This window comes from Pristis pectinata, chromosome 15 (genome assembly GCF_009764475.1).
Source record: "Pristis pectinata isolate sPriPec2 chromosome 15, sPriPec2.1.pri, whole genome shotgun sequence".
NCBI classification, from domain to species: Eukaryota; Metazoa; Chordata; class Chondrichthyes; order Rhinopristiformes; family Pristidae; genus Pristis; species Pristis pectinata.
Window position 1 is genome coordinate 6,878,541 of NC_067419.1, and position 13,019 is coordinate 6,891,559.

A 13,019-nucleotide genomic window follows, 5' to 3' on the forward strand; every position below is an offset into this window, starting at 1 on the left:
TGGCCTCCATAGCCGTCTGTGGCAATGGATTCCACAGCTTCACCACCCTCTGGCTAAAGAAATTGCTCCTCATCTCTGTTCTATAGGGATGCCTTTCTATTTCTGAGGTTGTGTCCTCTGGTCCTAGACTCCTACCACTGGAAACATCCTCTCCATCTCCATTCTATGCAGGCCTTTCAATGTTTGGTAGGTTTCAATGAGATTTCTGCAATATTGCAGTTGAGTAAGGGTGAATTGATGGTACTCAACTGTCAACCTTGCAACTTCCCATCGTGTGAAAAGTCAGCATAATATTCCTGCAATAAAAAAAAAGGAAAATTAAATAATGTTTGTCAGTTGTTCAGTTCTTGCCACTGATTACCTATTTTTCTTTTGCAGTTAAGCATCACATAGAAGAGGATATGTGGTCTGAGTCACGATCACAGTGTGGTGAAAGAAATCAGCGAGGCCATTTCCATCCTGGAAGACCACACAATGCAGTATGTTTAATTCTAATTGGGCTGTCTTTTTCACCTATCTGCCTTAGGCATGTCAGCATCAAGTTTTTAGATTTGGTAAATATTGATGCATTTATTCCACAGAGGCATCAATTGAGTGCGTTATTAAATCATAGAAAATTTACAATATGATCATTTGGCACATTGTGTTCATGGCAGTTGAAAGAATACTTCCTAGCCTCATTCCACCTTCTGGCACTCGATCTGTAGCTGTGCAAGTATCCATCCAAGTACTTTCTAAATGCATTAAGGATTTCTACTTCTACTACCCTTTTTGGGCAGTAAAATCCTTTCCATGAAAATGTTTTCCTCATTTACTCTTCTACTCTTTCTACCAATTCATTTAAATCTATGCCTATTATGCTTCTACTAAGCGAAATGGGTCCTTTTTTGTTCTAGGCCTCTCATAATTTTAGTTGTGAGGGAATGCTTAACCTCAATTAAGTCTGCCGTCACCCATTCTCTGTTCCAAAAAAAAATTAACCTTAACTTGCCTTTTTTCTTTTTTAACGTCTTCAGTTTTCTCATCGTGACACATCCTAGTTTATCTCCTCTGCATCCACTCCAGTGCGTTAATGTACGAACAGAACTGAATGCAGTATTTGAGATGTAGTCTAACTGTGGTACACAGTTATAGTTTTAAACTCTCAGCTTCCACTTTCTGTGTCTTGGGTAATAAAGGAAAGCATCCCATGTGCCTTTTCAACCATCTGATTTGAATGTTACCTGCAAAAATCCACAAATACATGCTTAAAAGTTACTTTGTCCCACATCTGCTTGATATCCTCCCATGTATTTGCTTCTCTTGCCTTGCTATACTTCCCCAGATGCATATTTGATACTTGTCTGGATTATGTTCCATTTACCTATTTTGCCTATTTTATGCATCCAGATCATCCACATTGTCTTGCAAGTGTAAAGCTCTCTTGATTTCTGTCAATCACATGGCCAATTTCAGCAGAGGGAGATTGCTTGACCCTATGAACTCAATAGACTGACCTACTGACAGCCTTCTGGTCACCAAAAACCTAGGTCACACATTACCCTGTGCTTTGTTCTTGGATATTTACACTTTTTCTCCCATCTCTTCTCAGTTGTATCATTGACTTAAATTGGCCATCTTACTGAATCTGGGATCAGCTTGTTCTTATATAACCATGTTCTCAGAACAATTTCAGTTAGAGGAAGACAATAAATACCAGCCTCGTCAATGATGTTCACATTCAGAAACTATTACTTTTTCAAAAGGAATTAAGGGAACACTGCCTTGAATTTAACAATACTTAGCTGATAAATCATTATTGTTGGAGATGCTATCAATTACGGGTAATTCTATCTTTGTATTTGCAGCAGCTATCTTGGCCCCCCCAACCCCTCTCCCCCCACCCCCCCTCCCCAGTCTCAATGAACGGTTATTCTTCAAGTCTCCAAGTCATCGTATACTTAAAGGTTATATTCCTAAGACACAATTCTTCATAGAAACCTTGTTGCGGTAATGTTTTCTGTGCTGAAGTGTACTTTGAGAAGAATGCTGATCAAGAAATGACTGGAATTGGAAAAGTCTAGTGAGCAAATCCTTTGCATACATCATGGATAGAATGCAAGAAAAGAGAGGCCAAAAGCTAAGCGATGGAACTGGACAAGAGATTAAAGTTTTAAGTGAGCAACTTATAAAACTGAGAATTTATAATGAACATCAATCATTTTTTTTCTTGAAATGATATCCAAGTTTAAATATGAACAATTTGATTACAAATTGACTGAGATGCAAGGAAAACATTAATAAAAAATTAAGTGAATGAATCTATGATGTTTTACTCATCTCCAGTAGTTTTTGTCTGTGTGAGGGAGATGCTGGTTTGTTCCTTGCAAACTTGCTAGCCCTTTCTTTCGCCCCGCCCCACTGACCCCTACACCCCCTCCCTTAACCTCTAGATTTAGTGCTGCCTGTTTTAATGGGAAGGGAAGACCAAAGTCTATCACTGGGTTAGATAAATCCTTAACTTACCTATCCAGTTGTAACAAAGATGTGTGTACCTTGCAACATCTCTCAGCTTGGGACCTTCCTGTTTTCAGGTCCATGTCTGTGTTCCACCAATAATTTATTTTAAAGAATCTGTACTGCCCTTTCCAAAGCCACGGTGACATTGTTAAGATTGCTGTCCAGTACCAGGTTGTAACCCAGTGTGTAAAAAGAACTCTTCTAATAAACCATGAACTCTCAGCAAACCTTTAAAAGTCATTGCAATTTAATTGGTTAGATACCTATTCAATCTTATTTGCTCTAATATTTCTTGTAAACTAGAGATTGCAAATTGTAGACATGTATGTACAGATTTGCTCAATGCATGCTGGTGCTAAATGAAAAGTTTGACTAAACCCCAGTCACAATGATAGGCTTTTTCGGAAACTAGTCGCCAATGAAACTAATGCTGTTATAAATGACCTGATTGATCATTCTGTGTATAGCGAGGAAGATTGTCTAAGTCTATGGCAGAATGTAGATCAGTTGGAAAGTTGGGTGGAGTATTGCCAGATAGAATTTAATCCTGACAAGTGCAAGGCGATGCATTTTAGGAAGTCAAATAGGTGTAGGACATGTATAGTAAATGGTAGGGCACTAAGTAATGTTGATGATCAGAGATCTAGTGTTCTAAGTTCATAGTTCTCTGGAAGTGGGTATGTTTGCTTTGATAGGTGAGACTATAAATGTAAAAGTTGGGACATCATGTTGCAACTTCATAAAATACTGGTTAGGCTGCAGTTGATCAGATTGCACAGGAGATTCACCAGGATGTTGCCTGGATTGGAGACTGTAGTTATGGGGAGAGATTGGATAGGGTGAGCTTGTTTTTCCTGGTGTGATGGAGGAAGAAGGTGACCTGATAGAGCTGCAGAAAAATTATAAGGGGAATAGAAGGGGTTAATACTTAAAATCTTTTCCCCATGGTAGGGGGAATCAAAAGCAAGAGGGCATAGTTTTAGGCTGGGAAGTTGTTTAAGGGAGATCTGACGGGAAAGGTTTTCATACAGGTAGTGGTTGATATCTGGAACGTGCTTTCAGAGGAGGTGGTGTAATCAGATACAATTAGATATAAAAGTTTTTAAGACATTTAAGTAGGCAAGGCATACAAGGCATACAAGGCAAGCGGAATGAGCGTAGAATGACAAATAGGTTGGTATGGATGTGGTGGGTGGAAGTGTCCATTTCTGTGCGATACAATTCTATGACTCCACAGTATAGCACTAACCCATGCAGAATAGCAAAGATCCTTATTCAGTCTGTGGTATGTGAAGATTGTTTGGCAGGGAAAATAAACAGATCTTGGTTTCTGATTGCTGACCAGTAACTGTGCTTTGAAAGTAGCTGAGCAACAGGAACTGATACAGTACCATCCACTGTGGAATAGTTTGTCAGCAGTAAGTATTATTTAAAACCTTCATTCATTGCATTAATTCACGGCAAGACTGTTTTGATTAACCACTGTTCTATGAAATATTACAATACTTTTAAGCAAAAGAAACACAACTTAAGGACATTTTGGTATTCTGGCAGGAATTTCAAAGAGCAGTGCAAGTAATGCAGAGGCGGCAGGATTACGACCGTGGTGGTGGTGGTGGAGGAGGCAGAGGTGCCACCAGCCGTGATTATAATCATTACACTCATTCCGATGATTATCGAGGATATTCTGCTGACAACCGTGATTCTGGACATGGCCGACGATTTGGTCCACCACTCAAAACTGGCTCATGGGTAAAGATAACTTTTTTCAAGCAAATAAAAATCTGTGCTTAAAACGAAAGAACATTAAGAATTTAGCTTGTGCAATCTAGAATATTAGCAATATGAAACAAGATCCTTTTGGCCCATTATGTCTATGCTGACTAAGGAAGAGCAACCCAGCTGAGTTCTATGGTCCTGCACTTGAGCTGTAGCCCTGATTTGTGCTGTTCCATGCTAGTTTAACTTTTTTGTTTTGTTCTGACTGCAGACTCTTTAGTTTTGATGCAACCTATTCAGTTTGCAGAGTTACCTGTTCTAGAACCAATACTGATGACCTGGTGTTGTGAGAAAGGTTCCTTTGGTATCTTAAAGATAAAGGTCTGGACACACAGTGTTTGTAATTTAAAAATGGTTTATTGACAAAGACAAACGCAGGGACAGAATGAATGGGAACAGATGCACACTCACGCACTCTCAAGCAGGAGATCACGAATGTGGAGGGAACACGACAGAGGTGAGGTGTACACACACACACACACACACACACACACACACACACACACACACACACACACACACACACACACACACACACACACACACACACACACACACACAACTACTCTACTGTCCAGGTGCCTTACAGGGACATTCACCAAATAGCAAACTGGTCCGTAATGTCTCAAATTAATTGAAAGTGATTTCAAGTCAACAGCCCAATGGTTTGAGCTCCATTCCAATGCTAACCTTCATCTACACTCTGACCAAACGCAATCATCTACTGCATTCAGTGCTCCGAGTGTGGCCTCCTCTACATTGGTGAGACCAAATGCAGACTAGGTGACCATTTTGCAGAACACCTGGGAGCTGCCTGTAACTGCAACCTGCATCTTTCTGTTGCCAGTCACTTCAACTCCCCCTCCCACACTATCACTGATATGTCAGTCCTCGGCCTCCACTGCCAGGAGAATTCCAAGTGCAAACTGGAGGAACAGCATCTCATTTTCCGTCTTGGAACCTTGCAGCCTAACGGCATGAATACTGAATTTTCCCACTTTAGGTAATTTCCCCCCCCCCCCCCCCCCCACCAAAAACATGCTGCTTCTCTTCTTCCCTTTCTTAGCCCCTTTTTTTTCTCCCTTGTTACCTTTTACCCATCCCCCGGTGGATCTGCTTTCCCCTCCTCCCCTGCTATCTCTTACCTGCATCTACCTATCACCACTCTGTGCCCACCCTACCTCCCCTTTTTTGCCCACCTTTCACTGCTCTGCTTTTCCCTCCCATATATTGGGCTTCCCCTTTTCCTATCTTCAGTCCTGAAGAAGGGTCCTGACCTGAAACATTGACTGCCTGCTTTTCTCCACGGATGCTGCCTGGTCTGCTGAGTTCCTCCAGCGTCATCATGTTTTCATCTAAATTCCAGCATCTGCAATCCTTTGTTTCTCTTCACCTACACTCAGTTGCCCCTTGACCCTTCTGATATCAAATAAATTTAAATTATTTCTTACTTGTATGGTGTACCGCAAGCGGCTTCAATACAGGTAATAACAATAATTAAAACATGTATGCTTTTAAAACACAAACAATTCAACAAAAACATACCTGACTAAGTTGCTATTTTAGCAAGTAAGTTGGGCTAATTCATATTTGGGAAGACCATCCTCAAAATAAATAACCAGAGAAAGAGGCTTTCAATTAATTCCACCACCCTAGTATAATACTCCTACAACTTCTTTTTCTTGTATTTATCCAAATTCTTTTTGAAGGCAGCTATAAGAACATAGGGGGCCTTTTGGCCTGCCATGTTTGTGCCAACCATTATGCCAGTCTAAACTCATCCCATCAGCCTGCATGTGGTCTTATCCCTACATTCCCTGCCTGTTCATATGCCTTGTCTAAATGCTTCTTAAGTTTCTGTCTCCAACACCTCCCCTGTCAGCATGTTCCAGCTAACACTTTGTGTTTATTTTTTTAAAAAACCTTGCCTCATAAATCTCATATCTAATAAACCTCTATCAGAGCTCCCCTCAGCCTCAGATGCTCCAGAGAAAACAATCCAAGTTTGTTCAACCTATCCTTGTAGAGATAATCTTAATCCAGGCAGCATCCTGGTAAACCTCTTCTGCACTCTCCCCAAAGCTTCCTCATCCTGTAATGGGGAATCCAGAACTACACACAATACTCCAAATGCGGCCTAACCAACATTTTATACAGCTGCGACATGACTTCCTGGCTTTTATACTCAACACCCTGACTGATGAAGGCAAATGTGCCAAATGTCGTCTTCACCACTATTTAACTGTGTTGCCACTTGCAGGGTGCAATGCACTTGCAGGGTGCAATGCACTTGCACCACAAGATCCCTCTGTACATCAGTGCTCTTAAGGGTCCTGCCATTTACTGTATTCTTGTACATTTGACACCCAAAATGCTACACTTGTCTGGATTAAACTCCATCTGCCATTTCTCTGCCCATGTTTCCAGCTGGTCTATATCCTGCTGTATCCTTTGACAACCTTCCTCACTATCCATAGCTCTACCAATTTTTGTGTTGTCTGCAAATTTACTAATCAGCCCAGACAACACAAACAACAGAGGTCCTACCACTGATCCCTGCGGGATACCACTGGTCACAGACCTCCAATCAGAATAATGCCCTTCCACCACTATCCTCTCGCTTCTATGGTCAAGACAATTTTGAATCCAATCTACCAAATCTCCGTGGATCCCAACCTCAATCTGTGTGCTTGGTGGTAATCCATCAATTGCAGCCATTTGAGTGAAACTTTCTGTACCATCTATGAAGTCTTCAAGTGTGATCAGAATTGGACACAGTACTCCAGCTGAGACTGAACCAGCATCTTGTATGGCTATGATGTAACTCTTGGGTCAATCCTCCATTTATAAAGCCCAGGATTATTTTTGTGTTCCATTAGTTCTGCTCTTAGATACTTGCACATTCTGGGTTATTGGAATTATTTGCTTTTTATGTCCCCTTAAAAGATTTGCACAAACACTCACTTTTTAAAATAATGTAACTTGGCATGTATTGTCTCTGCTTTACCTGCTGTGATGTTATACCGCATGATATTCTTTTCATCTGTCAGTCTGTTCTCTTGAAGTTGTTTATTATCTTCCACGTTGTGTACTACATTGCCAAATTCTGTATTATCTCTAAGTTTCAAAATTGCACTCTATAACCACCAACCCTCATCCCTTATCTTCAACCCAGGAATGGAATCTTTAAAAAAGAACCTTAGGAGAGGTCCTCTGACTTGAGATGGAAAACAAAAACAGCCACTTGTCCTGTTTTCTATCCCTTGAACAATTTTTATATTCGTGCTGCTAGTCATTTTTCTATCAGCATTAATTTTATGAACAAATCTAATATGTGGTACTTTTTATATTGTCTTTTTTGGAATGTACTGCATGTACATCATCAATTGGACCATCTTCGTCCATTTTTTCTGTTTTCATATTCAAAATAAAATCAAGTTGGTCGAGCACTATTTGCCTTTAAAATATCCCTGCTGGTTTTCCTTTATTAATACTTGCTTGTCTATGTGGCTGTTAATATTCTTACAGGACTGATGTTAAACTGACTAGGCTTTTCCTTTTATTTTGAGCAGTAGTATAGTGTTACAACTGAGAAAGAAAGCAACTTAGTTTTTGGAGAGAAGGTGGGGGAGGGATGTAGAACAAAAGCGTCTGTGACAGGATAAGGTGAATGGGGGAAGTTATCAGCTCATTAAGCTTTTATATATGTAATTAATTTATTATAATTGCACATTATAAATTACATATAATTAATATGTAATTTATTAAGCTATTATATATGTAATAATAGATGATGCAACCTACCTGGCAGGTTTGACTTGTGCATGTAGAAGGGAGGGTGAGCATCCAGAGGTTCTGGTGTACATTGGCACCAATGACATGGCTAGAAATGACATGAAGAGGTCCTTTGCAGTGAGTATAGGGAGGTAGGAAAGAAGCTGACAAGCAGGACCTCGAAGGTAGTAATCTCTGGATTACTCCCAGTGCCATGTGCTAGTCAGGCAGGAATAAAAAGATAGGACAGATGAATGTGTAGCTGAGGAGCTGGTGCAGAAGGCAGGTTTTCAGGTTCTTGGATCATTGGAACCTCTTCTGGGACAGGGCGACCCTTATAAGAGGGATGGGTTGCACCTCAACTGGAGAGGAACTAATATCCTGGCAGGGAAGTTTGCTGGTGCAACTGTGGAGGGTTTGAATTAGTTTGGCAGGGGGATAGGACTCAGAGCATCAGGTCAGAAAGTGGAGGGATTGAGAAGAAGGTAGATGTCATGACCAGTAAATCTGTAAGGAGGAACTGGCAGGAGCAAGGTAAAATAGACACGATGAGATGGACTGGTTGAAGTGTGTTTATTTTAATGCCAGGAGTATTAATGGAGAGGTTGATGAACTTGAAGCGTGGAAGTACATGGAACTGTGATGTTTAATGTTTCAGGGGTTTGATCTTTAGAAAAGATAGAGGGAGATTTTTAAAAAAAAGGGAAAGCTGCACTATTCATTGGGGACAGTGTCACAGTTGCACAGTGGGGACATGATGGAGGGCTCATCCACTGAGTCTGTATGGTTGAACTCAGGAATAGGAGGGGTGCAGTTGCTCTGGTGGGACTGTGATGCAGCCCCCCCCCCCCCCCCCCCCCCCAATGGCCACTGGGACGTTGAGGAACATATATGGAAGCAGGTTAGGGAAAGGTGCAAAAACAAAGGGGACATCTTTGTGTGGAGCCACAGGAGATGGGCAAGGTCCTTGATGAATATTTCTCCTCTGTTTTTACTGTGGAGAAAGACATGAAGTCTTCAGAACTAGGAAAAGTAAATGGGGAGGTCTTGGGGCTAGTCAACATTACAGTAGAAGAGGTGCTGGATGTCTTAAAAGGTATGGAGGTAGACAAATCTCCAGTGCCTGACCATGTATATCCAAGAACATTGTGGGAGGCTAGAGAAGAAATTGCAGGAGCTCTTGCTGAGATATTTGCATCATCATTAGCCATGGGTGAGGTGCTGGTAGACTGGAGGGTACTGGATGTTGCGCCTTATGTAAGAAAGGTGGCAAAGAAAAACCTGGGAACTTGTAGGTCAGTAAGTCTAACATCTGTGGTAGGTAAGTTACTGGAGAGGATTCTGAGGGATAAGATAAACTTGCATCTGGAGAGACAGGGGTTAATTAAGGGTAGGCAGCATGGCTTTGTGCATAGGAGATCTTGTCTTATGAATTTGGTTGTGTTTTTTTAATGATGTGACCAAGAAAGTCAGTGAGGGCCGTAGATGTGGTTTGTATGGACTTCGGTAAGGCCCTTGGTAAGGTTCCACATAGGCTGCTCTGGAAGGTGAGAATCATGGAATCCAGGGAGAGCTGGCTAATTGGATACACAATTGGCTTGATGGTAGAAAGCAGAGGGTGATGGTGGAAGGTTATTTCTTAGACCGTGACTAATGGTGTGCCTCGGGTAGGTGTTGGGCCCATTGTTGTTTGTCATATATATATATTAATAATTTGGATAAGAATGTATAAGGCATGGTTAGTAAATTTCCAGATGACACTAAAGTAGGTGCTATAGTGGACACTGAAAAGGTTATTAAAAATTACACAGGGATCTTGATCAGCTGAGTGCTGAGGAATGGCAAATGGAATTTAATTTGGATAAGTGCAAGGTGTTGCATTTTGGAAAGACAGATCCAGGTAGAACTTGCACAGTGAGTGGCAGGGCCTTGGGGAGTGTTGTAGAACAGAGGGACCTTGGAGTACAAGTACTTGGTTCACCGAAAGTGGAATCACAGGTAAACAAAGTGATGAAGAAGGCTTTTGGCACACTGGCCTTCATAAGTCGGGGCATTGAGTATAAAAGTCAGGTGAGGCTAGTGAGGCTACACTGGAGTATTGTGTTCAGTTTTGGTCACCTTGCTATAGGAAAGAGTGCAGAAAAGATCTACAAGGATGTTGCCAGGACTTGAGCGACTGAGTTATAAAGAGAGGTTAGACAGGCTAGGACTTTATTCCTTGGAGCATAGAGACTGAGAGGTGATCTTAGAGGTGTATAAAATCATGGGGGGCACAGATAGGGTGAATGCAGGGTTGGGGAATTGAGAACTAAAAGGCATGGGTTTAAGGTGAGATGGGGAAAGATTTAATAGGAAGTTGAGGGGCAACTTTTTTTTAAACACAAAGCACGGTATGTATGTGGAATGAGCTGCTAGATGAAGTGGTTGAGGCAGGTACAATAACAACTTTTAAAAGACAATTACATGGAAAGGAAAGGTTTGGAAGGTTATGGGCCAAAAGCTGCCAAATGGGATTAGCTTGGATGGGGTATTTTAGTCGGCGTGGACCAGTTGGACCGAAGGGCCTGTTTCCATGCTGTATGACTCTATTTACAATTTTTAGTACTTTTGAGTTACCCTTGTAACAGAGGAGGATTTAAAAGATGCTGGCAGCTCTTCTAGCCTGACTTCCTCTGGCAGGTTCAGGGGAATCCTGTTTGTTCTAGTTGCCTTATCTACTAGATTATGTACTGATTATTAATTTTTAGCTTGCGCAGTATTGCAGCAGTTTCTGTACTTGTAATAGCCTTGCATTCTGCAGCCACCATAAGATCTTGATTTTGGTTCCTAATTTCTCGAGCCACTCTACTGATGTCTTTTGCTGTTTATAGGCTTGTAGAAAGTAGTAGCTAATCTATTCTCACTATCATCTTCTTGCTTTTAATTTCTCTTTTCACTCGTTTGTGCCTGAAGTCTTGAAACAGTGGTCATTAAGCAGACATCTGTCATTCCATCCCTTTTTCAATGTTTCATTCTGCTCTCATTTTTTTTCTTATCCAGGAAGCTCTGGCTTTGCCTTTCCTCCTTTTTGGCATTGTGAGAATATAGTTGGATTGATCCTAATCCATCTTCTCTGTAAAGGTGCATATTGCATGTCTGTTTGTCTCTAAGTCCAATTTGCCTAATTCTAATTTGAGATCCTCTCCAGTAGTTACCCTACCATTAATGTAAGGCTCACTGGCCTATAATTTGCTGGATTATCGCTATTGCCCTTAGACAAACAATACTAGCTACCCTCCAGTCCTCTGGGACCTTGCCTGTGGCTAGTGAGGATACAGAGATCTGTCAAGATTCCAGCAATCTCCTCTGCCTCTCTTTATAACCCAAAATAGATCCCATCAGACCCTGGGGACTTATCCACCTTAATGTTCTTCAATAGACCCAACACCTTTTTGATAGCGACATGTCCTAGAATATCAGCACACACCACACTAATCTCACTACCCTCCATGTCCTTCTGCTTCGTCAATACAATGCAAAGTACTCGTTTGGTACCTTGCCTACTTCCTCTGGCTCCAGATGTAAATTCCATCCTTTGTCCTTGAGTGGTGCTACCATCTTGTTTTTAACATCTGTATAAAGTGTCTTGAGTTTTTCTTAATCTTACTCACCAAGGACATCTCATGGCCCCTTTTGAGCCTTCCAATTCTTTGTTTGAGTTCTTTCTTTCTTCCTTTATATCCCTTTTCAAGAGGTGGTGCCTCAAGAAGGTGGCATCCATCACTAAGGACCCTCACCATCTGGGATGTGTCCTTTTCTTGTTATTTCCATCAGTGAGGATGTACAGGAGCCTGAAGACCTACACTCAACGATTCAGGAACAGCTTCTTCCCCTCCGCCATCAGATTTCTGAATGGTCCATAAACACTACTTCGTTATTCCTTTTTTTGCACTATTTACCTTGTAATTTATAGTAATTTTTGTCTTTGCACTACTGCTGCTGCTGCAAACAAACAAATTTCTCGACATACAAGTCGGTGATAATAATTCTGATTCTTAAGGGGACTGTCTGATTTCAGGCTCCTAAACCTTGCATATGTTTTTTTTCTTTTTGACTAAATTTACAACATCTGTCATCATCCAAGGTTCCTGAACCTTTCCTTCTCATTGGAACATGCTGGTTCTGAATTCTGATCAGTTGGTCTTTAAATGATGTGGATTTGCCTAATAACAGCTACTCCCAACCTACTCTCTTCAGTTCCTGCCCAATAATGTTGTAACTTGTCTTCCCCAAATTTAGCATTCCCACCCCCATCTCCACCAACCCCCACCACCCGAGGTCCAGACTTGCCTTTTTCCATAACTATCTTGAAATTTAAGGAGTTGCTCCAAAAATGCTTTCCCACTGAAACTGTATTCACCTGGCCAGGCTCATTTCCCAATAAAAAGTTCACTATGGCCCCTTCCCTGGTTGGACTATCTACATTCTGTTTCAAGAACTTGTTGGATGAACCTAATAAATTCTGCCCCATCTAAGCCTTTTGCGCCAAGGAAATCCCAGTCAATTTTGGGGAAATTAACGTCACCCATGGTGTTGCTTTTACATTTTTCCATAATCTGCCTACATATCTGTTCCTCTCTTTCCTGCTGGCTATTGGGAGGCCTGTAGTATGACACCATCATAGTGATGGCACATTTATTATTACTGAGCTCCACCCATATGCCTCAGTGTATGAGCAGTAATGCAACTCCCTCACCTCTTTTGTATCCCTCTTTATCACATCTGGAACATCGAAACCCTAGAAGTTTGAGCTGGCTGTCCTGGCACTCTCTCAACCAAGTCTCTGGAATGGCCGCAGCATTATAGTTCCATGTACTAATTCAGGCTCTTAAATTCATCTGCCTTGCCCATAATTCTCCCTGCATTGAAATAAACACATCTCTTCCCATTAGTCCCACCATGTTCATTAACTTGGCCCTGTCTGTCCT

The 13,019-nt window shown here is 41.4% G+C and overlaps 1 protein-coding gene across 4 annotated transcripts in view; it reads left to right on the plus strand.

Annotated features, from left to right (window-relative positions):
* Nucleotides 1–13,019, plus strand: part of pphln1 (periphilin 1) — a 125,557-nt gene that overhangs the window by 2,130 nt on the left and 110,408 nt on the right. For all 4 annotated transcript variants that reach the window (XM_052030497.1, XM_052030495.1, XM_052030498.1 and 1 more), the window contains exons 2-3: nucleotides 379–479; nucleotides 4,054–4,251. In XM_052030497.1, the coding sequence (XP_051886457.1) occupies nucleotides 402–479; nucleotides 4,054–4,251 (276 nt within the window). In that variant the 5' untranslated portion in view covers nucleotides 379–401. The remainder of the gene's footprint in view (nucleotides 1–378; nucleotides 480–4,053; nucleotides 4,252–13,019) is intronic.